The sequence below is a fragment of the Furipterus horrens genome, unplaced genomic scaffold (assembly GCF_987537825.1).
Source record: "Furipterus horrens unplaced genomic scaffold, mFurHor1.1.pri manual_scaffold_3, whole genome shotgun sequence".
Classification (NCBI taxonomy): Eukaryota; Metazoa; Chordata; class Mammalia; order Chiroptera; family Furipteridae; genus Furipterus; species Furipterus horrens.
Genome location: NW_028327173.1, coordinates 190,477,033 through 190,504,776, shown reverse-complemented (window position 1 = coordinate 190,504,776; position 27,744 = coordinate 190,477,033). Strand labels below are relative to the sequence as shown.

The 27,744-nt window shown below is 37.1% G+C and overlaps 1 protein-coding gene across 3 annotated transcripts; it reads right to left on the bottom strand.

Moving 5' to 3' along the window:
• Window positions 1–13,395: 13,395 nt before the first annotated feature.
• On the bottom strand, window positions 13,396–27,743 carry FCF1 (FCF1 rRNA-processing protein). Of its 3 annotated transcripts, none has more exons than XM_090271163.1 (9): window positions 27,669–27,743; window positions 27,297–27,364; window positions 26,936–26,980; window positions 26,058–26,129; window positions 25,328–25,476; window positions 20,571–20,643; window positions 16,077–16,164; window positions 14,383–14,477; window positions 13,396–13,658 (listed from the first exon to the last, which is right to left on the bottom strand). In XM_090271163.1, the coding sequence occupies exons 1-9, from the start codon at window positions 27,669–27,671 to the stop codon at window positions 13,610–13,612; spliced, it is 642 nt and encodes a 213-aa protein (XP_090127289.1). In that variant the 5' UTR covers window positions 27,672–27,743; the 3' UTR covers window positions 13,396–13,609. The 3 variants fall into 3 exon arrangements, with proteins under 3 accessions (XP_090127289.1, XP_090127290.1, XP_090127291.1); XM_090271164.1 differs by lacking the exon at window positions 27,669–27,743 and adding an exon at window positions 27,471–27,656; XM_090271165.1 differs by lacking the exon at window positions 26,936–26,980.
• Window position 27,744: the final 1 nt, after the last annotated feature.

The window sequence follows — 27,744 nt, the reverse complement described above, 5'->3', positions numbered from 1 at the left end:
CTATTTGGCAATATCTTCTAAAACTGAACAGACATACAGCCTATGACCCAGGAATTCCACTCCTAAACATATCACCAACAGAAATACATACATGTACAAGAATGTTCAGAGTAGTGGTATTTGTAATGACTGAACCTGGAAAACAAGCCAAATGTTCACCTACACTAGAATGGATAATCAAACTACACTATATTTATACAATGGAATACAAAACAGTAATTAAAGCCCTGGCCAGGTAGCTCGTTGTTTAGAGCATTGTTCCAATACACCAAGGTTTCAGGTTTGATCCCCAGTCAGGGTACATACAAGAATCAACCAATGTCCTGACAGATGTGGCTTGGTTCAGTGTAGTACCGCAAAGGGTTGCTAGTTTGATTTCTGGTCAGGGCGCATGCCTGGGTTGCAGGTTTGGTCCCCCGTGGGGGCACATGCAAGAGGCAGCTGGTTGATGTTTCTCTCACACCTCAAAGTTTCTCACCCTCTCTTTCTCCCTCCCTTCACCCCTCTCTAAAAATAAATTTTAAAATATTTTAAAAAATGAATCAACCAACGAATGCATAAATAAGTGGAATAACAAACTGATGTTTCTCTTCTTTCCTCTCTTTCTAAATTCAATAAATAAAAATAAAAAAAACAGCAATTAGAATGAGTGAAGTATAACTACAGGTAACAGCTCAAAGGAATTTTACAAATAGGCATATTCACACTCAAAGGAGTACATAATCTTAACTATCCTATAATCCAGCAATTTTCAACCTTTTTCATGTCATGGCACACATAAACTAATTACTAAAATTCAGCACAACCAAAACTATATTTTTTGCTGATTTGACAAAAAACCAAACAAAAACCAGGTACAATTTTGATTCATTCACACCATATGGCTCTTGTTGTATTGGCTGTTGTCATTTTTTAATTTGACAATCTAAGGGAAAGATGTCAGTGCCCCTGACTAAACAATCAGGTATTGTATGTTTTAAAATTCTTGTGCACGCCATTGTGCTGTGGCACACAGGTTGAAAATCACTGCTGTAATCCAGTCATTGAGGTTTCTCTGCTGTGCTTTCTCTCATGTAATCTTGTAATTCATATAATCTTCCTTAGGCTCTCTCCTTAATAGCTCTTATAAAAATTCCCTACAGGTTTAAATGTTCTTATGTCAATGAAGTCATGTTCTCATTTTATCCTGAAGAAACTCATATGTTCAATTGCATGTGGTCAGTCCTTCCAACCATTCACAATGGATCTGCACAGTTTAGGGGAGCCTGGAACTTGAGGGTGGTTGTTTCCATTACAGCTCATTTGAAGTTATTCATAGCAACTACTAAAACTTAAAAGGAAATGTATTGAAAAGATATTGTGGAAGTCACAAAATAGATAAGAAAGCCATACAACTAGGTCTAGGAGTAGGAAAAAGCCAAAGCAGGGGCTATTCTACCACTGAAACTCTGCATGCTGTAAGAAACAAGGTTCAATTCCTAACCCACCCGCCTTAACCACTCAAACCTTCTCAGATGTATGGAGTGGTAAGAGAAAGAATCTAGAAGGAGCCTTCAGTGCTCCTTCCAGCTTCTATGGTGAAATGGCTGAACACTCTGATCGAAATCCTAATATAACTGCATACAATTGGGGGAAAGGGAACACTCCAAGAAAAAAGTCTGGGTACTCTTAGGAAGAAGAAGTGGATGTTTATATATATCTCCACCCACTACCCTGGGGAAGAGCCTCCATTTCCAGGTAAATGCGCTCAAAGACAGGGGCATATATGGAAAAAGCACATCACAAAAGCCATCTTGAGAGAGAATAAATATAGGTTTTCTGTGCAAGTATACATGGCTTTAAAATTGAACAACAAATGTATTAATTAGGATGCAGTCTAAGAATCCTAACAATGAGACACTAAAAGTACAGTGGCTTAAACAAAATAAAAGTTAATTTTTCACTCATAGAACAGTTCAGAGGCAAACAGCCCAAAGCTGTCATCTTCAACATAAAGTTTCCATCTCTGAGTTCAAGGTGGCCACTTGGGATCCTGCCACCAAATCTGCATCAGTGGACAAGGAGAATCAGTTAGGGGAGCATATTTTTAAAGGAGTATGCCTTTTAAAGTCATAAAGCAGAAGAGATACAAATCACTTTCAGTTACACCCTGTTGGTTACAATTTAGTTGGTTGGCCATGCTTAGCTGCAAGGAAGGTTGGGAAATAAAGTTTCTACCTGGGCAACCCAGATAAAATGCACAAGATCTATCATAAAAGGAAAAAGGGGAGAGTGGATATTGGGGATAACAGGCAGTATCTGTCATACTGACTTTGCCAAGTTCTAGTGACGCTATGGAGCAACAGAAGCTCTCATACACTGTTGATTGGAGTACAAATGTATACTTAAAGAGTTATTTGATAATGTCTGTTATAACTGAAGATACACAATGCCTTATGACACAATTTGACTTCTACATATATATCTTGGACTAGAGATACTTTGTACATGTGTACAGGAGGCAGGTAAAAGAATGCAGCCCTGTTTATAATAGCAGAAATTAGAAACAACTTAAATGATCATTTATAGGAGCATGAAAAACAAATTGTTTAATATTCACACAATGAAGTATCATACAGCAATTAAGGCGAGTGAACTAAAACTACACATATTAACATGAATGAATATCACCGACAGAACTCAGCAAACAGAGGACGTTGTGAATGACTATAAATGCTGGTTGTATACCCAAAAAAACTGATAGCATGTACCCATGTTCACAGCAGCTTTATTCACAATAGCCAAAAGGTAGAATCAACCCAAGTGCCCATTGCCAAAACAACGAATAAACAAAATGTGGTATATACATACACTGAAATGTTATTTAGCCTTAAAAGGAAGGAAATTCTGATATATGTTACAATGTGGATGAATCTTGAATATTATGCTAAATGCAATAAGACAGTGACAAAACAACCAAATATTGTATGATTCCACTTATATGAGGTACCTAGAGTTGTCAACTTCATGGAGACAAAAAATAGAATCATGATTCACAGGGGCAGCAATAAGGGGATAATCAGCAGTTATTGTTTATTGGGCACAGAGTTTCAATTTGGGAAAATAAAAAAATGTTAGGAGCTGGATGGTGGGGATGGTTGCACAACACTGCAAATGTACTTAATGCCATCAAACTATACACTTGGAAAAGGTTAAATGATACATTTTATGTTATGTACATTTTACCACAATTAAAAAAGACTATATTCAGCATGATTTCATTTATAGGCAGCTCAAAAACATACACATTACAAACATATTATTAAGGTACCCAAGTAATGGGTAAAACCATAATGAAAGTCAAGAAGATGACATACAAAATCCAGGACACTGGTTACCTGAGAGGCGGGGTGGAGCTGATGAAAGGGAATATAATCAGAGAGGATGACTATATACAGAAAGTTTCAAAGTTATAGGTAATATTCTTTTTCTTAAATCATGTTATAGATGTAAGGGTGTTCATTTTGGTAATATTATCTATGCATTAACTATACTGTATATATGCAATATTTTATATTATACACATTATACAATAGTCCATACTTTTAAAGGTACACATTTAAATACACATATTTAGGGAACTTCCGGCCAAGATGGAGGCTTAGACGGACACGCTCGGTCTCCCTCTACAACTAGAGAGGAATACAACTACTTCAAAACAAAAGATAACCAGAAATTCCAGAAAATAAAACTACACGGAAGCCCAACGTATGAAGTTATAAACCAGCGGCGCCCTTTGGGCAGGTAGGAAGAGCAAAAGTGGGTGGTGCTGTTTGCGGTCGCACCAGGGACAGCGGCAGGGAGAACAATCCCAGCGGCAGGGAGGACAATCCTGGCTACAGTCGAACCCCGGAGGCTCGCGACCCCAATGCTGGGAGAAGCAGCCACCACATCACCTAGAACAGTGAGGCCCAGGGGGCGGGAGGACGGATCCCGGTCTCCTAGCGGAATAACTGTGTGAATCCATCTTGGACCCCCGCCCCCACACAAAGCGCCACAGGGCTGCAAAATAGGTTGCTGATCGCCACTGGTAGCTGGGCAGTGACAACAAAGCGCCGGCGAGAAAGGTTGCGGATCGGCGCTGGTCGCTGGGTTGTGACGAGTACACAGGCACTGCCCCCTACAGCCGGCCCAAGAAAACAAAACGCATCTGTCAAAATGAGGCAGACAACTATAGAAATCCCGGTGGCGCAGCTCACCAGGCAACAGATGAAGAATCTGACAGATGAACAAATAAGAAACCTGTCAGAGGCTCAGTTCAGGGCCATTGTTATCAGGTGGCTTACAGAATTAACAAAAGATCTGGAAAAAGATGAGAAAGAATCGAAAAACACTCATACTGAAAGGAACAAAACCACATACGAGACAGATGGTGAGGAAATAAAATCCAGAGTTCAAATCAACAAACCAGAACACAAAGAAGGAACAAACAGTCAACCAGTGCAGAGAGAAAAAACGGGAAGCAAGGAAAATGATGAGAGGATCAGAAACCTCTGGGACAGCTATAAAAGGCCCAACATAAGAATCATTGGTTTGCCAGAGGGCAAAGAAGATGAACTAGAAATTGAAAAATTAAGTGAAAATATAATAAAGCAGAACTTCCCAAACTTGGGGAAGGAAATAGACTTACAGGTCCAGGAAGCACAGAGAATTCCAAAAAAACTGGACCCAGGGAGAACCACTCCAAGACACATTATAATCAAAATTTCAAAAGTTAAAGATAAAGAGAGAATCTTAAAAGCAGCAAGAGAGAAAAGAATCATGTACAAAGGGGTCCCAATTAGACTATCAGCTGACTTCTCAAGGGAGACCCTGCAGGCAACAAGGGACTGGCAAGAAATATTCAAAGTAATGAAAAGCAAAAACCTACAGCCACGAATACTCTATCCAGCGAAATTGTCATTCAGAATAGAAGGGCAGAGAAAGTGTTTCCAGGACAAAATAAAACTGAAGGAGTTCATTAGATCCAAACCACTGCTATATGAGATGTTAAAGGAACTGGTTTAGAAAAAGGAGGATGAAAACTATGAACACTAAAATGAAAACTGCATCACAAGAAACAACAACAGAAGCTAGGGAATTGAAACAAAGGCAAACTAAACAGGCAACGAGAGTGGAAAAAGAACTATAGGTATGGGGAGCATATTGGGGGGAGGTCAGCAGGGAGGGGGAAGGGGGAGAGGGAGGGAGATGATATAGGAATTAAGGAGCATGGTAGGAGGGAATGGAATAGACAGAGAGGTTGAGAAGAACTATATGCACAACTAATGGACATGGTCTAAAAGGGGGGGACAACTGGAGAGAGGGGGGCCACTGGGTGGAGGGGAGAAGAGGAAAGGGAAATTGGAACAAATGTAACATTATAATCAATAAAACACATTAAAAAATAAATACACATATTTAAATATTAATATAAATGTATGCCTTTGAATGTATAAAGCAGTATATATTCTACATGGGAAAATTATAGGAGGATGGAGAAATAGTAAAGTGGATTAGTTCAGGAAAATTAGAAAAACTGTTCAGACCCGTTTCCTACACTCTGAAACATAGCTCTAACTTGAGTAGTTCCTTTTCAAACACCGAGGTAAGTGAATATTATTGTTTGCTTACAGAACACCCATTTCCTTCCTTCTTCCTTCTTTTTAAAAAATCCTCACCTGAGGATGTATTTATTGATTTTAGAGAGAGAGGAAGGGGCGAGGGAGAGAGAGAAACAGTGATGTGAGAGAGGTACATCGACTGGTCGCCTCCTGTACATGCCCCTACTGGGGATCCAAACCGCAACCTTTTGGTGTACAGGATGACGCTCCAACAAACCGAGCTACCTGGTCAGGGCTCCTTCTTACTTCTTAACAAAATGACCAATTTTAATCAAGCGTCCACATTGCCCCTGACATATCCCATATTATTCAGAAAAAGCTGATCACCTCCATCCAGCTTCCAGAGTAGATCCAGAGCATAAAGAACAGGATTAGTGGGGATAGAAGAGCCATGCAAATGAGAGGACAGGAGGCAGGGGTGGTTGCCCGTAAGATCAGTGTGTGGGTGTGTGAGTAGAAGGTAAAGGAGTTTGTGCTCACTGTTCTCCAAACTCTCTGTGAAGTAGAAAACAAAGCCGTTTATTGAGGGACAATGTTGGTGTAGTGGTGAAGAATTCAAACAGCTACTACTGTAGTGCATTGAAGAGGTCACTACTCTGCCAGTTATCTTTTCTCTCCATTGTATGTTTCACTTACTTTTTCACCAAATTTTTTATTTTGAAAATGCTGAGCCTGTGGAAAAGTTGTAAGAATAGTAAATAAACACCCTCTGCTCTTCATTTAGGCCACCATCTATTAATATTTTGCTACATTGTCTCTCACCTTCCCTCTTTCATCTATCGCTCAATCTATCCCCAAACCATTAAACAGTTACTTGAAGATATTGTGACCCTTCACACCTAAGCGTTCAGCATGTATTTTTTCCATCTGAGAGAAATCCAGAAACTAGCTGAGTGACTCTTACACAATGGGCAAAATGAGAAAATATTCCCTAAATGGGTAAGAAAGGCTGAGGCATATTCTCACCACAAATCTCACCCTCAGCATAGTGCTATACAATTGTGAGGGAACCCCAAACTCCCAGCCTCTCCCTGAGCATGAAGTATTTGGACCACACTTCAAGTGCCCCAACTTTTAAGGCTCCCACACCAGGGAAGGATTCCCAAAACACCTCGCTCAAAGCCAACAGGCCTGTGTCCATGGGTGCCACAGGGCTACAGCAAAGAAGTGGTTTTTAATGGGTGTGTGACTGCCTTTTGTAGTTAAACTTTCATTTCTCACTGTACATTGCTTTGATCTCATATAACTTATAGTAAAAAGCACATCACATTGAATTTACCATCTTGATTATTTTAAGTGTAGTTTGTAGTGTTAAATATATTTACACTGTTATGCAACAAATCTCTAGCATTTTTTCATCTTGCAAAAATGAAACTCTATACCCATTAAATACTAATTTGCCCTCCCTCCTCTCCTCTGCACCTGGCACTACCTGCCTATCTCTCTCCTCTGCCTCTATTTTTTTTAAAATTGCTTTTATGGAGAAAGAGGAAGGCGGGGGGAGGGGGGAGAGAGAGAGAGAGACACTGACTTGTGTTCCACCCATCCATGCATTCATTGGTTGATTCCTGCATGTGCACTGACCAGGGATCAAACCCACAACCCTGGTACATTGGGACAATCCTCAACCAACTGAGCTGAGCTGCCCGAACAAGGTTCTCTGTCTCTATTTTACCGACATTATATACTTCATATGAGTGGAATTAAACATCTTTGTCCTTCTGTGACTAGTTTATTTCATTCAGTATAATGTCCTTCAAGTTTATCCATGTTGTAGTATATGACAGAATTTCCTTTTTTTAAGTATGCATAATATCCCGTTGTTCCATATACTGCATTTTCTTTATCCATTGAGCTGTCAGTGGATATTTGTGTTGCTTCCACCCCTTGGTTATTGTGAATAAAGCTTTGATGAACTTGGGTGTGCAAATCTCTTTGAGATCCTGCTTTGAATTCTATCGAATACACACACAAGTGGGATTGCCAGATCATGATAATTCTATTTTTGATATTTTTTATAGTGGCTATACCATTTTACATTCCTAAAAACAACACACAAGTGTTCCACATTCTCGTCAACACCTGTTATTTTCTATTCTTTTGATAGTGGCCATCTTAGTGGGTGTGAAGTTATATCTCATTGTGGTTTTGACTTGCATTTCATTAGTGATGATGAACATGTTTTCATGTGCTTGTTGGCTATATGTGTATCTTCAGAGAATTGTCAATGCAAGTCTTTTGCCCATTAAAAAAAACTTATTTACTTTTAGAGAGGGTAAGGGAGGGAGAGAAGCATCAGCATGTGAGAGGTACATCGATTGGTTGCCTCTTGCACTCCCAACTGGAGACCTGGCCTGCAACCCAGACATGTGCTATGACAGGGAATTGAACAGGCAACCCTTTGGTTTGCAGGGTGGAGCTCAATCCACTGAGCCACACCAGCCAGGGCTTTTGCCCATTTTAAAACTGGGTTATTTAATTTTTTGTTGTTGAGTTCTTGAAGTTCCTTATAAATTCTAGATTTTAATCCCTTAATAGATACATAACTTTCAAATATTTTCTCCCATTCCACAGGTTGCTGTTGTTCCCTTGGATGCACAAAAGCTTTTACATTTGATGCAGTCCCATTTGACTATTTTGCCTTTGCTGACTGTGCTTTTGGAGTAATATCTTTTTAAAAAATCACTGCAAATCCAATACCCTGAAGTTCTCCCCCTACGATATCTTCGAGTTTTATGGTTTTAGGTCTTAAATCCATTTAGAGTTAATTTTGTATATGGTATAAGGTGAGTCTAACTTCATTCTTTTGATATGGATATCCAACTTTCCCAGTACCATTTGTTGAAGAGACTGTCCTTTGCCTATGTGTAGTCTTAGCACCCTATTTGACAATCACTTGGCAATATATGCAAGGGTTTATTTCTGGGCTACCTCGTTCCATTGGTTTATATATCTGTCTTAATGTCAGAACAACACCGTCTTGATTACTACTGCTTTGTAGTATGTCTTGAAGTGTGAGGCCTTCAACTTTGTTTTTATTATTTTTTAATTTTTAAATTTATTTTCAGAGAGAGGGGAAGGGGGAAAGAGAGGGAGAGAAATATCAGTTGGTTGTCTCTCACATATCCCCAACTGGACACTTGGCTTGTAACCCAGGTATGTGCCCTCACCAGGAATTGAACCAAGGACCCCTCGGTTCATGGTTCACAGGCTGGTGCTCAATCTACTGAGCCACACCAGCCAAGGCAACTTTGTTCTTTTTAAGATTGTTTTGCTATTTTGGATCCCTTGAGATTCCACATACGTTCTAGATTTTTTTTTGTCCTATTTCTTCAAACAAATACTGAGATTTTGATAGAAACTTCATTGAATCTGTAGATAGCTTTGGGTAGCACAGACATTTTGATAATATTGAGTCTTTCAATCTACCAACAAAGGGTATCTTTCCATTTCTTTGTATCTTTTTAAAATTTCTTTTAGCAATGTTTTATAATTTTCATTGTACAAGTCTTTCACCTATTTAGGTTTACTCCTGAGTATTTTATCCTTTTTGATGTTACAGTAAACTGAATTTTTTTTTGGATTGGTCATTGTTAGTTTCCTTAAATGTGATTTATTTATTTGAGAGACAGACAGACAGACATCAATTTGTTGCTCCACTTATTAATATATTCATTGGCTGATTCTTTTATGTACCCTGACTGGCGATGGAACCTGTAACCTTGGTGTACTGGGACAATGCTCTAACCAACCGAGCTACCTGGCCTGGGTAAATGTGACTAATTTTTCCATGTTGATTTTGTATCCTAAAATTTTGCTGAGATTGTAAATGAGTTGTGACAGTTTTTAAAAATGGTTTCTTTAGGGTTTTCTACATATAAGATCACATCATCTGTGTACAGAAAAATTTTACTTCTTTTCCAATTTGGATCCTTTTTTATTCTTTTTCTTGTCTAATTGTTCTAACCCAGACTTCTAAACATGTACTTTGTCAGTTAGTATAGGCTAAGTTAGGCTACAGTAATAAAAGCAAGCAAACAACAACAAAAAACCCAACCTAAATCTCAGTGGCTTCAAACCAAAAATATTTATTTATCATTCACCCTAATGCTCCCATCTTTAGGCAGGGATATTCTGTGTGATCCAGGAAAGGCCCAATTCCATCTCTGTTTTCAGGATTGTCAAGACAGGACAGCGGAAGCATTGCTAACACATAATGACTTTCAAAGCTTCTGCCTAGAAATGACATGTCAACTTCACTTACACTATCATACCTAACTTCAAAAGTGATGGAGAAGAGCAGTTCTACTGGAGATCCACGTAAAAGAGAGCCAGGAATATTTGGTGAACAGCACAAACGTTACACTCTTATCCTTCTAGATACCAAATGCTGACCTTCCCTTCCCTACAATGGGCCAAATACACACACCTTCTACCCCACAGACATTCTTAAAGTCCTGTCTAGTCATGACATCATGCTCAAAGTCCAAGATATGTAGATAAAGCGTAGCAGTCTCTACAGCTAAGGGTGTATGTAGTAGTGTCACTACTGAGTATGGCTGTTCTTGATCTAGAGACCTATGTACCAGGAAGGCAAATTACCTGTCCTCATACACCAAATATACAATGATGGGATAGGAACAGGACAACTACACTGAACACTCCCTTTCAGAAAGGGGGTAAGGGGAAGCACACAAAGAAGTGACTACTCTCTAGGAATTCTGGCTACAAGATAAACCATCCAAGGGCACCTTACTTTGGGGATAAGGAATTCAGAAGAGCTAAAAATAAAAGGATAGGCAAAGATATAGAAGGCAGATTACAAAAAGAAAAAAGATAAGAAAAAGAAAGCAGAGATTCTGTTCTTAATATCAGTAAAAGTAGAATTCAGGCCCAAAAGCAGTAAACGAGGCAAAAAGGATACACTATAATGCTATTGGCCACAATTCACAAGAAATATACCAGTTATGAATATATATGAACAAAGCAACACAGTAGCAACTTTCATCAAGTGGAAACTCTAGAAAATGCAAGAAAACAGACAAAACATACTAATATTAGAAAGCTCTACTGTATTTCTTTTAGTTTGAGACAGATCAGAGTTAAAAATAAAAAAAGGATATAGAAGACCTAAACAATCAGGTACATACTATGGATAAAGATCAAACCTTTTACCCTAATAATACAGGATAATAGAGAATGTACCTCCTTTTCAAGGGTACTTACATGAAACTTTCATGAAATTGACCATGTTAGGCCACAAACAATATTTTCCATATTGCATCTTTGAACAGCAGTCTTTTTGCATGCCCTTTCCATCTTTTAATTTACTGAGGTATAATTTATATACAATAAAATGTACCCATTTTGTGTACATTTCAGTGTATTTGGACAAGTCAGTATATTCGAGTAACTAGCACAACAATCAAAATACAGAACTGTTCCAAAAACTGCCTTGGAAATAATGCCATTTTGCATTGTGTTAAGAATTCTCAATTGAAGTCATAAAAATGTTCCAAATTATTTAGTAAGGCAAAAATCCACCATTCTAAATAAAATAACTTGCCTTAAGGAAAAGAAACAGTTCCAATTTCTCCACATACTCATCAACACTCTATTTCTTTATTCTTAACAGTACACATCCTAAACATGTGTGAGGTGGTATTTCATTGTGGTTTTTACTTCCATTTCCCTAATGAGCAGTGATGTTGAGCATCTTTTCATGTGCTTGTTCATCGTTTGTAGATCTTCAGAGAACTGTCTACTCAAATCCTTTGTCCATTTTTTAATCTGCTCCATTCTTTTAAATGCTCATGACATTTCATAATATAGACATAACGTAGATAAGACTCTTTTGAGGAACACTTAGGTTCTTTTCAATTTTTGTTATAATTAGTGGTGCAGTAAACATCCTATATAATTTCTGAACATGTGTAGATGTTTCTTTACACATTTATATCACACTGATCATGTATTTTAAAGGAAATCATTTGTGTGATACTTATAACCAAAAAATAGAACTGGGCTCAGAGGATAGCAGCAATTTTTATTTGAATCAATCCTGGCAAACTGCTGTTTAAAATGGTTATACCTACTCGTGCACTTGACAGTACATGACTACCCATTTCCTCACTTGTTATATGTACAATGGAAAATCTTCTGGTCAGTCACTTGTCTTAATATTTGGGGGAGTTGCTTTGCACAGAAATCTATAATTTTAATATATTCACACTTGTCATATTTCCTTAAAAATTTTTTTTATTGATTGATTTCAGAGGAGGGGGGGAGATCAATTGCTGGTCCACCCACTCATGTATTCACTGGTTGATTAAAAAACTTTTTTTCATTTATTTTTAGAGAGAGGGGAAGGGAGGGAGAAAGAGAGAGAAACATCAATTAGTTGCCTCCCATGCGCCCCAATCCAGGGACCTGGCCTGCAACCCAAGCATGTGCCCTGACCAGGAATTGAACTAGTGACCTTTCAGGTTGCAGGACGATGTCCAACCCACTAAGCAGTGAGGGCTCACTGGTTAATTCTTGTATGTGCCCTTACAGGGGAACAAACTTGCAACCTTGGAGCATCAGGACGATGCTCCGACCAACTTAGCTACCTGGCCAGGGCCCAATATTTTCTTTTATGGCTTTAACATTCATATTATTTGAGAATTCTATCCAAAGGTTACACACATTTTTCATGTTTTTTCCCTAATACTTCCATAGCTTAAAAAAAAAGTTTAGATATTTGATCACTTGAAGTGTATTCTCATGAAGGATATAAAATAGAAATATAGATATTTTCAAATGGATAGCCAACTTGCCATTATAACAATAATTACTAACATTTATTGAATAACTCTCACTTTGTTCAATTTAATCCCATCTTATTGGGGTTGTTTTGAGGATTAAATAAAACTTTTTTTTTTTTCAAAATATTTTTAAGAGGTAGCAAGGAAGCCCCAAATGGTAATGCAGTTTGCCCTATTTATATAGATATTAACTGGTAAAATCAGGATTCTAACCCTAGTAGAATGATTCCACACTATTTGGTCTTTTAACACAATTTTCTTTTTCTATAGATTTGAAATACCTTTAAAAAATACAAATTGCCAAAAACATATAGAGGTTTATGGACTTCCTACTGTTCCAGTGATCTATTTGTCTATTCCTACACTATCTTGTGACCACTTAAAATAGCTATTCTGATCATGTTATGGACCCCTAATTAAAATTTTAATAACTCCCTACTGACCTCAAGATCAAGTCCAAACCCTTTAGCAAGTCACATAAGTCCCCCTCACTCCCTCCTCATACTTCTGGAGTCTCAGATGTGGGTACAGACAACTTCTCCCTAAGTTATAGTTATAAAAATCTTCTGGCAGTTGTCTGAAAAGGCAAAACACATTCATGCCATGTAATATCTGTGCCCGTGCATTTTCTCCCCCATATTCCTGTGCCTCATTTACTGGGCAAGCACCTATTTATTTTTAAAGATTAATTCAAACATTACTACTTTGAGCCTTTCCTCCCTCCCTATCCTAACCAAGTAGAAAGAAATAATTCTTTCCTCTTCTGTGTCTATTCCCTCATACTTTTATCCTACCGCCATTATTTTACTGTATTTATTTATCTACATGTTTCTCTTTCTCACTGTAATATGAGTGTCTTGAGAGCAGGACCATATCTTATCAAGTACTTAGTATAACCTTTATAAATACTGTTGAGTAAATCAATATAAAATAACAACCATCAAAGCTGTGAGCAGTCATCTGATTTATAAACAGATGTAACAAATACTAAAATGATACAAAATATCATTTTCAAAACAACATCAAGAAGTGAGTGTATTTAACCATATTCAGCTCATATGGGTGAACGGAGCAATAATAACTCATTGTGTAACATGTTTAATAAACTGGCAACAGAGAAAGTTAGTTGAAGGAAAGCAGAGGAACTTTGTCTTTTAAGTATTAGAACCGAGGGGCTCCATAATCATCTGGCATCCGCTCAATGTTGTACCTGATAAGGACAAAAAATTAACACTGGTAAGAAAGGTGGGTACAATACCCACCCAAAAACCTATCGTCTGCTGACTGCAGTACTCTCACCGCTCACTGTGAATCCTTTCTCTCTGTGGGGATATTTTAAAGGGCTATCATAATGAGTGATTTAAAGCAAAATGCTGACTATAATATATATTTTTTATTCTTCGAAGTCATAAGGTTAACAACTGGGGAAGCCAGACACTGAGTCCAGGCAAGCCCAACTCCTTAGCCAATATCATTCCCTCTATATTGTGCTCTCCTCGGGGTGATAGGCTGGACAATAATAGTTTGCAGACTGACATGGGAACATCCCTGAAGGATAAAGAGCAGCTTTTTTTTTTTTTTTGAATAAGCTTTTAGTTTCCCAGAGGGGTGCTAATCACATGTACTAGGCTTTCAAAATAAAAATTTCTGGCCAAAAAGATTAGCTTGATTTAAATTACTGATTTATATTTAAAGCCACACATTGCTCTATTTCTTCTGGTAATCATATAGTAACAACGTGAATGTCTGCTTCATTAATAAATCCTAGCTTTATTTTTTGCCCTGTTCTTGTTATTTTGTCTCATTTCTTCAAATACAACTATGTAAACATTTGATACAACAAATCTTTTTAAAATTCTTCTATATCCTGATCTCATTTTTTAATTGATATCAACTACATACTTTTAAGCACTTCCCCAAGAGGAAGCTCTCACCTATGGTTAGAAATGTACATGATGGGAACTCCAGGGATCTTCCTGATTCTTCGTTTAAGGTCCCGGTCCACTGTGGCCACAATGTAACACTTGTGCTACAAGAGACACACACAGAGTTTATTGAGTTTGTTTAGTGATACTATAATGGCACAACCACTGGCCAGTCTTAAGAATTAATTCATTTTCACAGTAAATAGCAAAGGCAAGGTTATAATAATTTGTTGAGTAGACACTATGATCTAGGAACTCGTATTTATAAAACATATTAATAAGTTGCTCAAGCTGAATGTAGCTCTAAGAATCTTGACGGGGAGAAGATAGAAAAGCTAAAAGCTGCAAACCATTTTTTGTCTTATAAGTAGAAGGGACTTCTGCATCTGAGGTAGACAACTCCTTGTTTTGGGGAAAATGCCCAGAAGGACTCTAGGCAAAGGCACAGTAAATACCGTAGATTGGAGGACACAGCTTTTGCCTTTCCCAGGATCATCAGGCCTGCTCTGAGGCCTCCCAGTGGTGGAGGCAGGCTGCCTTCTTGGCCATGAAGCCAGAATAGCATCTCCAGGACAAGTTTGAGGCTAGCAACTCTGAAAGAAATAACGTGTAGTTCCCAGCTGGGAGCTAATGTGTGTTGTATTTTACTTCCATCATACCCAAATCTGTTGAGGTTTATAGAGCTGTAGGCTGATGTCAGCTGTGCTGTAGGAAATTAAGGGAAATGTGGTCATGCCCATGAGATGGAGTTGCTAAAGGGCTGACAATGTGGTCACCCAGTGAAGGTAATTATCCTCCGCAGAGAGAGGCTCTTATAAGGGCAGTCAGTAGCAGATGTTGTGGTGCTTGACAAGGAATCAAAAACCCACTGATTCCAGGGTCCTTGTGAGATAGCACCCTGGGAGACTTAGATGTAACTGAGAAATACTTCTGGGTTAGGCATGGTAGAGAGGAACAAAATTCCTTTGTGGGGAGCAGATGGAAATAGAACCATATTTTAGATTCATAGGGGAGGTGAGATCTGATATAAGTTGACCCATGAACAACATGGGGTTTCAGCTGCTTGGGTCCACTTATATGTGGATTTTTCCGATAAATACCTGTACTGTTTTTGTTCTGTGGTTGGGAGTTTGCAGATGTGAAGAGCAGACTGTATGCATTGATCCACACCATTTTCTATAGGGGGTTCAAGTATCCACAGAGTTTGGTATCTGCAGAAGGTCCTTGAACGAATCCCCCATGGATGCCAAGGGACAACTTAAGTTTTGGGGAGTCAAAAGTTATATATAACACAGATTTTCAACTGTGGAGGGGTCAAAGCCCCTAACCTTGGTGTTTTTCAAGGGTCAACTGTATTATTGCCTATACTCACTCACTTTAATCATTTTATAGAGAAGATTTATTGAGTAAAAAATCAGTAAATGTCTCACATCATACACCTAATAAATGCAGGTGCTTATATTTGAAACCCATGTCTCCTCCCCAAGCCCATGATCTTTCCATTACGGTTATAGTATACTTTTCCAATCCATTTTCTCAAGTAAATGAAGATACCTATGCTTCCTATAAAATGATTCTATATAATTTTTTTTTTTTTTTTTTTTTTTTTTTACCATTTATATACCTAGATACTTTTCTGACCATAAACATTCAGGAGACAACTGTATACCTTTTCTTTTTTTAAAGCACAAAATAAACAATACCTGAGTTACTCTCTGTACTAAACAATCATCTGCATAGGTTCCTTTATGTGTGCATGGTAATCGTTCAAATCTTGGATCCTTTGCGATCCTAGAGGGTTACAAAAGTGGATTAAGGAAAACATTCTGGTGATTGGATAACTTTCTGAGTCTCAGCAAAGTAAGAGTAACATGATCTATGTAGATTTTAAGGCACCCCTCTCCTCATGAAGCTGACCTTCTAATTGGAAAGACAACTTATAGAAAAGGGAATTTAAACTTCTTCACTGACAGCTGGTGTGTCTTAGGTCATGTAATGTTCATAAAACTCTGAATTATTATATTTCCGTTTTACAGATGAGGTAGCAGATTCAGAGATGAAGTAATCTGTTTAAAGTAACCCAGCTGGATTCAAAACCAAATCAATTTTAACCTAACCAATTCACTTTTAGGAGGTTGTCTTACACACATGTACAAGAATATAGGCACACAGTTCATAATAGTGAAAAACTGGAAATAACCTGAATATCCATCAATAAGGGAAAAGTTAAATACGTTTTGGTGTCCCTATCCTATTAAAAAAAAAATGAGGTAGGGGTGTATTTATCAATGTGGAAGGACCTATAGTAAACTGTTTAATAAACAAAACAGGCCACTGAACTATCTATCATTCAATTAAGAAAATACAAATCTTTTCTCTGATTCTTTCTCTAGATTTGCACTTGCCTGGAAAAATACATATTAACTAGATACTAATCCTTTTCAGTTGTCAATCTTAGGGTAGGAGAATGGACAAAGTGTGAATATGGAGGGGGAATTTTACTTTTTATTGTACAGGGTGTGGCAAAAGTAGGTTTATAGTTATTTGTATGGAAAATAATACAATAATAAATAACAGTACAAGAGTAAACTGTTTTGTATAATCACAGCTGTAAACCTACTTTTGCCTCATCCTGTATGTATATGTTTATATTATCTGCCATTAGCAAATCAAACATGTATGATTTTCAAACAAATCTGAAATAGAAAAACTCAAATCTGTGATCCCCAGAGCAATACTCTATTACACAATGATGATGAGTCACAAAATGAATAAAAATAAAAGGCAGCACACAGGTACCAAGTGCAAAAAAAGTATTCCACATTGCAGTAGTTCAGAGTTAGGTCAATGTGGGTTGGATACATTTGAAAAAAATTACATGGAGATAAAAATAAAATGAAGATAAAAGAATGTTCCAAGCAAAGTGAAGGCAGGCACATTCCAAATAGAGCACCAACCATCTGTAAAATGGTTCGGGTGTGTTCGGGGAAGCGCAAGAGGAGCGTTCATGCAGAGGAAAGTGAGGCAGGGCTGGAAAGGCAGGTGGAGGATAGACTGGGAAGAGGGGTCTCCAATGCCAGGCTGAGCGTTGTGAGCTTCCTGACACAGGTGATGGGACATCATTAAAGTCTTCTTCTGGACAGAGTAACACAGTCAAAGCTTTGTCTTAGAAAAACTAAACAAAACAAACTAGAGGAAAGGCAGACTGGCCACTGAGAAACAAGGTAGGCAATAGTGTAGGCCTTTGCTCTGGTTATCCCTTTACTGCTGAAATCACTGTTCTCCTTCCCACTGTTCTTTCCCAGAAACATACCAACATGCCCTAGTACCTTATCCATCTTAAAAAACAAAGGAAAAAAATCCTTCCTTTTACTTATACCAGCCCCCCAGTTAACATCCCATTTCTCTGCTTCTCTTCATAGCCAAACTTGAAGCTTCTATATTCTCCCTTCCCATTGCTTGTTTTTAAATTATTTTTTTAAGTAATTGCCTCTTTACCCCCTTTTATTTGAAGTATTTCAAATATGTAAAAATATAAGGCAAGATGAACTGCACCCACCATCTAGTTAAACATTACAAACAAAAATGAAGCCCCCTCTCCAATCCTAATCTCTTTTTACCTCTCTGTAACTATTATCTTAAATTAGGTATTTATCAGTTTCACACAAATTGTGCTGTGTATATAAGATTACATATATATGTGCCTGTAAACAATATAGTCTGCATTAAATTTTTAAAAAATTTGTTGATCTAAGAGAGAGAGAGCGACACATTGATTTGTTGTTCCACTTATTTATGCATTCATTGGTTGATTCTTGTATGTGCCCTGACCGGGGATTGAACCTGCAACCTTGGTGTATCAGGATGATGCTCTAACCAACTGAGCTACCCAGGGCCAAGTTTGAATGTCTTTAAACTTTAGATAAACAATATACTCCACATATGTGTTTGCTTTTTTTTTAACATTTGTTTTTGTGATTTATCCATATTGACATATAACTCTACTTAATTCATTTTTACTCCTCTATAGTATTTTATTCATAAACATTCCACAATTTATTCATTATCTTAATGTATCTTTTAGCTGCCTGCCATTTTTTGCTACTATATATGTAAGAAAGTTCCAATACTGGTCTCCAATGTATATATGTGAGCTTCTCTATGGTAGCCACCCTCCCCCGCCTTTTTGTTTTTACCAGACCCAGAGTATGAAACACATTTTACCTAGCATGCAATAAGCACATATAAACACACAATATAAGAGTGAAAAAAGTTCCGTGATACAATACTCAACCTGTGCTACATGCAATGCATGCTGGCATTTTATGTTTAGTTCTTGACTCTGGCTTTGTTTTTTTTTTTAATTGCCAGTGGGTGGCAGTGAAGAATATAAAAACTACTAGCATTATTTGGGCTCATCGCCTTGATTTGTACTAAGGCACCAAACCAGCACTTCTGTCATCAGTACAAATGTCAGCACAGTGACAAAGGCAATGTCTTGGTATTATTATGAAAAGTTTTGTAAACTCCCTGCAAAGGTCTCTGAGACTCATAGGGGTCCAGGACCATACTCTGGGATCTGCTACTCTAAACTCAAGGGTACTTTCTAGAGTAAACTCAAAATTTTAAATGTCAATTCTTTAACTGTGAGATGCTGAATGAGATATCTAGATAAACTAACAAAAACACTTTCTAATTGAAAACCTAGAGAACTTAAAAGGTGGCCCACAAGACCAATATGACTAAGTAACTTAGTTCAAAAAGCTTCAGCTTACATTATTCACAATAGCCAAGACATAGAAACAACCTATTGAACTCAACTGAAAACTTGGGAAGAAAAGAAAAAGAAAAAAGAAACAACCTAAATGTCCTTTGACTGATGGTTTGGCTCAGTGGATTGAGCGTCGGCCTGCGAGCTAAGTGTCGCTGGTTCGATCTTCCAGTCAGGGCACATCAGAGAAGGAAAACTCTGACTCCAAAAAACCTCCACCGCCTTGCGGCATACCTCTTCAGGGGAAAGGCTAAGGGAGTAAACCCCGACAGAAAATCCGGAGCAGCTGTATTGACTCCGTCTTTCCCTTGGACCCTTCAGCTGCGAAGAGAGGGGGGGGTCTGCTGCATGGGCAACAGCAGACCCTCCATATCACCCTGCCCAGGCTCTGTAGCTTCAGCTTCACTGGAGAGGACACTCCAGCGTCATCGCAAGATGTCGATTCAACACGGGAGGAGACAGATACCGTGTCACTCCCGAGTTGGACTGCACAGCCATTTTCGGCGGTGCAGATAGACTCTTAAGAAGCTACACCATCGTCTCTCGAGATGGACGGCTGCCGACGACGACGACGACGACAATGGTTGGATAAAGAATATATGGCATATACATATAATGGAACACTCAGCCATAAAAAAATGTGAAATATTGCCTTTTGCAAAAACATAAATGATAGGCCTTGAGAATATCATGCAAAGCAAAAAAAAAAAAAGACAGAAAGGGACAAGAACCATATGATTTCACTCATATGTGGAATATAAAACAAAAAGCAACAAATGAATAAACAAAACAGAAACAAACAGTCCTGGCTGATGTGGCGCAGTGGATTGAGTGCTGGCCTGCGAACCAAAGGGTCGCCAGTTTGATTCCCAGTCAGGACACATGCCTGGGTTGCGGGCCAGGCCCCCAGTTGGGGGAGTGAGAGAGACAACTGGTTGATGTATCTCTCACACATCATATCTCTCGCACATTGATGTTTCTCTCCCTCTCATCCCATCTCTCTAAAAATAAAGAAATGAAATCTTAAAAAAAAAAAAAAAAAAGACACAAGCAGTATGGTGGTTACCAGAAAAGAAGGGGGGTGGAGGGAGGATAAAGAGAGTAAAGGGGCTCAAATATACGGTGATGGAAGGAGACTAGACTTTGGGTGGTGAGCCCACAATGAAATATACAGATGTTGTATTACAAGTTGTACACCTGAAACATACAATGCTATTAACCAATAAATTTAATGTTAAAAAAGCCTTCAGCTTAAAAGTCTCTAAACTTCAAATGTCTGTGTTCTTGATCCTAGTTAACTAGTTTTATATTTTTATTTACTCTAATCAGCCTAGAAATCTTTGGACAGCAAACAGATGAAGGAAGGTCAAAAGAATTTTCAGTACACCAATCTAGAACAGATCTAGACTGGCCAGCTCCTTCCTACCTCAGAGCCACTCGATACTTCTGCCCCAATTTCTCAATTTCAGCCATTACACAGTCAGTTATACAAGGGATACCTGCCAGGAAAAAAATAACAAGTTAGTAAAAGAACTTGTGAAGAAACTGATTTTACCCTCTCTGAATTATATCCTGTTGAGAATGTTAAAAAGACCCAGTGACTTCTGGATAAAACAGAATAAGCACACTGAAATGGACAATAAGAACTAGAGGAGAGTAAAATCCCTATTTATAAAGAAACTAGTGAACTGTTCCAACCCCACACCACAGATTCCATAAAATATGTCATAAATACATCTGGAGAAAAAAATTAAACTGAATCTCTGTCATTCTTTATATATTAATATAAATCCGAGATGAAAAAAACTTAAACATCAACCAAAGAAACCATAAAATTAACCCAAAAATGTAAATTTGATCACATTAAAGTATAAAACTGCTTGACAACTATCAAACAAAAAGACATATTAAAGTAAAATAAAAATAAAACTGGGAAATATATTTCTACACATTTCTAAAAGGACTAATTTTCTTAATACTCAACAAACTTATAATGCTTAGAATTATGTGCTATTTTCCAGGTACTGTGCTAAGCACTTTATAAGGATTATCTCATTTAATCTTCAGAATAATTCCTATCAGGTAACATTGTTATTATTATTATCCCTACTTGACAGATGAGGAACCAGAGGCACAAAGAAGTAACCAGACAGCAAATGGTGAAGGTGAGATTTGAACTGAAACTCTCAGACTACAGATTGGGTTCTTAACTACCATGTTACATTTCAGTTCATAGAAGACATACAAATGGCCAGTGAGCATAAAGATGCTCAATGTCATTATAAGGAGATAATTTTTTATTATTTATATTTTATTGACTATGCTATTACAGTTGTTCCAATTTTTCTCCCTTTGCTCCCTCTGTCCAGTACTCCCCTTCTCTCCAGCAATCTCCATCCCCCACCCCCTGCCTCTTAGTTCATGTCCATGGGTCATGCACACAAGCTCTTTGGCTTCTCCATTTCCTATACTATTCTTAACATCCCCCTGTCTATTTTGTACCTACCAGTTATGCTTCTTAACCCCTCCACCTTTCCCCCATCCTCCCCCTTCCCCTCCCTCATTATAAGGAGATATTAATTGAAACAAGATTTCATTTTCTGCTAAGAGTGGCAAAGATTAAACAGATGAAAATACCCAATATTAAGGATTAACAGGTATTTTCACACAAAGTTATTAGGTATATAAATTCATATAACTATTTGAGGGCAATTTTGCAATACTTATTAAAATTAAAAAATATACATACCCCTTGGTATTGCAATACAGCTCTAGAAAATGTATCTTAAATATTTCACTCTTAACACAGACATATTCACAAATTCACTATAGTCTTGTTTATCACAGGGCTCCAAATGTCTAGCAAAATATGGTTTGTTTGTTTTTTTAAATTATAAACAATAGAATACTATGTAACTTAAAAAGGAATGAGGTACATCTATAGATACTGATGCAGAAAAACATTCATGATAGTTTTTCAATATAAATAGCAAAGACAAATGAGTAAATAAGATGTGATCTATCCATACAATAAATATATTACTTGGTAATAAAAAGAACCAATATATTGATATATGCTTTAACACAGATGACTCTTTTGAAAATGTTATGCTACAGGATAAAATATTTTATTATCCCATTTTAATGAAATGTTCAGAATAGGCAAACCTGTAGAGACAGAGAGCAAATTCATGGTTGCTAGGGACGGTGGAAAAGAGAAGAGTTGAAGTATGATGGCTAAGGGGTTCAGAGGTTTCTTTTGGATTAATGAAAATGTTTCAAAAATCAACCATGAATACACTAAAAGCCACTGAATTCTATACTTTAAATGGGTATATTTTATGCTATGTGAACTGTATCTCAAAGCAGTTTTTTAAAAGCACAAACGTAAATAGTAAATAACGTGTGATCCATTTTTATTAATAAAAGAAATAAAACTTCCACCCTAGAGAGATTGTATATTAATTTTTTTAAACTGCCCCTCTCTGAGGTAAGGCATTATAGGAAAATTTCATTTTTTTTAATGTTGTTTTTTTGAGTACATTAATACTTTTGAAAGCAAAGGTAAGAAATTTTAAACTAAAATACAATGCCCAGAAGAAAAAGCAGTTGCAAAATAAAAGTATAAAGTCAGTAAGAACAGATCATGGGAGCAGGTGCCTTAAGAGCATCAATCTCAGGGTGATGCAGCAGTGAAGCAAGCAAGGGCTTGCATCTGGAGCAGGGAAGTAGGCCCAGGAAGATCATTATAAGAAACATAAAGTAACAGGGAAGAGGACTCATGGGCAGAAAAGAAAGGTGATGGGAAGCTAACTATTTCTCCTTCTTGGAATATCCGATGGAAATAAAATCTACCAGGAGCTGTGAAAAGGTCAAAGGGCCATCTTAAAGGCAAGAAGATAAAGGCCTTCCTTTAGTAATAAAGGCAAGAGAAGAAAAATTAAGTAAGCAGAGATTAAAACAGTTAAGTGACTCTCCTAGGTAACTGAGTTTGCACTTAAATGGTTCTTTAGCCTTTAATTTGAGGTATTATGTATGTTACCCAAAAGACTGCAGAAACTGGTATTTTCCTTAATAAGCTTGTTTTTAGAAAAGACATTATAGCTCTAAAAGTATCCATATCTAGAGAAAGCCTAACTACGTGGCTAAGCTATTCTAAACAATTATCATCTAGATAATAATGGTGGAGCTACAGTGCCAAGGAGACAATTCACCTCCAAGGGGCCATGTTTGAATCCTTGATCCATCTCATTTATAAGTAGGTCACAGCATTCCTGAGAAGCTGGAGAAGCAGCTGGCACAACTATAAGAAACACCACGGGAATACCAGATGTCTACCAAGTTTACTGTCTTTCCTCATACAGGACCTCCTCAGTCCACTTTTACAGGCATGGTAGTGCCCCAACTTCAGTCTAATCTTTATTATTCCTGAGATTTATAAGTATTTAAAGTATTTCATGTACACGGCTTTAAAAATAAATATAGAAAGGTCTATATGAACAAATAACAGTCCTCTGAAACTTTCCCACACCACCAATTCTAATCCTTAAGAGATAATTATAATATTTTACTCTATTAGCTGTTTCCCTCACTTGGTGGTTACCTTCGTATGTTAATGTAATAAACCTATGCAGTCACTCTTTATTAATTTTAGGCATTTAAAGAATTTAGTTCTTTTACCTATCAAACCCTTACACCATCTTGCTAGTTCTAATAAATCAATAAACAATATTTACATTACTATTAGTCTATAATAATGGTCATAATATAGTATCTTTTAAATATTAAAGAAGGAGATGCAAATTTTTTCCTCCGATTCCAATAGTTTATTATTTTTTTAAAAAAAGATTTTATCATTTGTAGAGAGAAGGGACGGGAGGAAGAAAGAGAGGGAGAGAAACATCGATGCGCAAGAGATGCATTGATTGGTTGCCTCTTGCACACCCCCAACAGGGGACCTGGCCTGCAACCCAGGCATGTGCCCTAACTGGGAATCAAGTCTGCGACCTTTCAGTTCGCAGACTAGCGCTCAGTCCACTGAGCCACATCAGCCAGGGCCTAATAATTTACTCTTTTATGACAAAGTATAAGTCTAATTTTTATTTGTACCTTTAACTAGGTGCTTGGAAAACATTGGGTTGGCCAAAAAGTCTATTTAGTTTTTTTCTGTAAAATAAAAGACATATTTTTCATTTTCACCAATAACTTTATTGATTTGGATATTTTGAGTATGTCAGCCATCTCCTGTATGGTATAACATTTATTATTCTCAACTAATATCTCGATTTGATCTCTATCAACTTCAACTGGTCTACCCAACTGTGGAGCACAAGAAATCTCCGGCATGAAACTTCGCAAACCACTTTTAACATGTTCGATCAGTCACGGCACCTTTTCCATACACTGCACAACTCTTTCTTTGTTTCAGTTGTCTTTTTATCCTTCTTGAAATAATAAAGCATAATGTGCCAAAAATGTTGCATATTTTCTTCCATCTTCAGTATTAAAATGGCTACACAAAAATTCACCAATTTTGGTAAGTTTTTCCAAAATGCATGTTGACCTGACGGCTCTCACAATACAATCTAACAAAACTGTTTCGAATATAGGTAAAGACAACTAAGCACTACTACAGCCATTGTATAGAAACCATCCTACAGAAAAAAAAACCAATGAACTTTTGGCCAAGCCATTATTATGAATATAAACCCATCACAAAATGCAACAGATCTCATTATCAGGAAGTTATTCCCTGGTATGAATAAATACCAAACTGAATAAACTAGAATCGGTGACCAATATCACTTCTGGTTCTGTGCTTGTAAATGACAAAATGTCTTATTTAGCTTTTCTACACTACACTGGAATGAAGAATGCTTCATCCACAATGTAAAAGAATATACACACTGAGAAATATAATACATTTTCATTTACCCTGGAGAAAAATTTCCTCCTATATTCAAAGTTGATGCCCATAGTAAAGACCCAAGCACACTAATTGTTTTTTGAACTGTGAAAGTTTGCATTGTATTTCAATTCATTGAAAATGTTCATTGCTACGGTAAGCACATTAAAGGCCCAGCAATTAAGTTATCTAGAACCCCATTCCCCTCTTTTCATGTATTTGGATAAATACGATTATTCGGTATAAATGTCACAGAAATGTAAAAGTATGATACTCACACTTGGCATAGAGACAGTCCATCATTGATTGCACTAAGTCCAGTTTAGCCTTAATGGAAAAGTTGATAAAGTTGGTATCAACCAGGATATGGTAAGGTGGGCCCAGCTGTGTGTTATATTGGAAGAATAAGCAGGAAGAGTATTGAGGGCTGAAAGAAAAAGAAACAAAACACAAAGTAACATCTATATTGATACTTTGGTATCAACAAAAACAAGTTTTTACTTGGAATAGTTTGCTATAGATTAAGCTCCTTTTTCCTTGTTCTTGGAAATAAATGCTGTGATTTATCCATCACCACTCTAGGGCAAAATGAGAAAAATAAGGAAAATGTGAAGAGGTTTCTCATAAAGTTTAAATATATTAATTAAAAAGGAATAATGTATATTCTGAAAATATGGCCTTATTATTTTTTTGATGACACGTTTTGTCTTTCATGAAATGCCTGTGTGTTAAACAATGGCAATTAAGAGCATTTGAGATCTTGCTCCCCAGCACATGTAATTAATTTGGCTCAAATAAACTCATTTTAGGGAAAATTTTACTGCTTCATGAAATTCAAAAGCCTTCGAACCATTCAAGTTGGTATACACACATCAATATCACTTTTGTTTGCATAGCTGTGCTGGACAAAAAACGACTGAGCAAATCAGTTCAGGAAAGCCTGGATTGCTAAGAGGTCTATGGTTTTAGAATGTTTTAAAGAAAAACTTGAAAATGTTGATTACTCACACTTCTCTTTCCTTGAGTGCACTAGGATCTTTCTTTTCTTTCTTTTTAGGTTTCAATCGATCCTTTTCTTTACTAGGAAAAAAAAGTAAATCAAATGCAAGAGATAAAAGACAATAGCAGTTATACTCTCATTCAAAATTGTGTTTTGTTTTCATAGGAAATCTTATTTCGTAACTTCTTTACATTAATATAAGCAAACATTTTTTACATTAATTATAAATATACATATTTTTGACCACAAGTAACTCTGTTGGAAATAGCCTGAAATTCACATAATTGATTCATCAGACATAATAAAATTAAAAAATCTCTAGCCAATAACTAAAAAATTATTAATGAGTAAATAAATGTTGGTTATACTATCATTTCTTTATTAATCAGAAGCTCTCATCAAAGGATCAAAATCCACTTCCAAGCAGTGGGTAAAAAGGCTGACATTTATCTTTTGAGGACTCAGATGCTTCAACAGTAGAAGTGGGGAAGAAACCTCCATTTGCCTTTTATAAAGGGCTAAAATGTATCACCATATACACAATATTTAACCTTTAACTATAAATTAAGGATTATTAATGGGCAAATATCCTAAAAATTACATAATGAACATATACTAAAGGTTGATTCTGACAACCATTCCATTGTATTGAGGCTCTTAAACACAATGAAGACACACAATAACTTTGTTCATTTTTCACCGAAGCAGGGGAGCTTTTTAAGTTCTCTTTATAATAGGAAATATCATTCTACTCTCTTCTTCCACAGCCATCTGAATTCTTATAAGATTTATAAAATGGAGACATCTAAGTGTTTCCCAATCTTTCTTTCAAAAATATTTGAGTGCCAGGCACTGCAGACAAGACAAACATGGTTTCTGATCTCACCTTCTTTCAACAATCATAACATTTTTTCCTGTGGAATGTAGCAGTCTAATGACAAGAACATAAAAATAATCCTACTGACTTCACAGAACTGTTAGGAGGCTTAAATATGATATGGTAGATAAAAGTATAAAGAAACGGTGGAACAAAGTGAACACTTAGGATGTTTAATTCCCATCCCATTCACCAGTGTACTCACTCAGCAGCTATGAGTGTTACACACTTGACTATCTCATGCTATATAAATCGAAGACACAATAATATTAAAAATGAAAACAAAATAACAACAAAAGTTTTACTATTTATCCCCTCGTGATTCATCTCTCTGGGCAGTCTATGAACCCAGCTGATTCCAGACACTCACAGTCTCTGATCTCTCAGACTAAGCATTCGCTTCATGGTCGCATATTTCCTTGTTTTCTTTTGCTTCCCCTTGAAACAGAAATTTGAGAATTAGAAGAGTCGGAATACATCTCATGTTCTTGAGTTCCTCCATTTCTTCTGTCCACTCCTTTCCCCTCTTCCCTCAAAAACGCACCTCCTGATCTTTCTGCCCTAACCCGGCCCTGTGCCTATTCGCTAGACCACAACAGACCCCGCTTCGAGCAGTTTACGAGTTAAGATAAGAATGAAAATAAGCAAGAGACTGTGGAGGAAATTTAGCCAAGGGCTGACTCTCCGAATCTTCGCCCAAAATATGGTCTGACAATGTTCCTTCTTCACCCTCCTCTCTCACCATGTTCACGCCGCACTCCTGTTTCTTCCGCAATTACCACCGCGCGACACTTTTGCGGCATTCCTATACTACTTCC

Excerpts from the sequence above, each read along its gene's own strand:
- FCF1 (XM_090271163.1), bottom strand. Across the intron at positions 26,981-27,296 it reads AGTCTGAGAGATCAGAGACT|ACTGCTACATTCCACAGGAA; the intron begins GTGAGTGTCTGG and ends TCTTGTCATTAG. Across the intron at positions 16,165-20,570 it reads AAGTATCGAGTGGCTCTGAG|GATCGCAAAGGATCCAAGAT; the intron begins GTAGGAAGGAGC and ends GTAACCCTCTAG.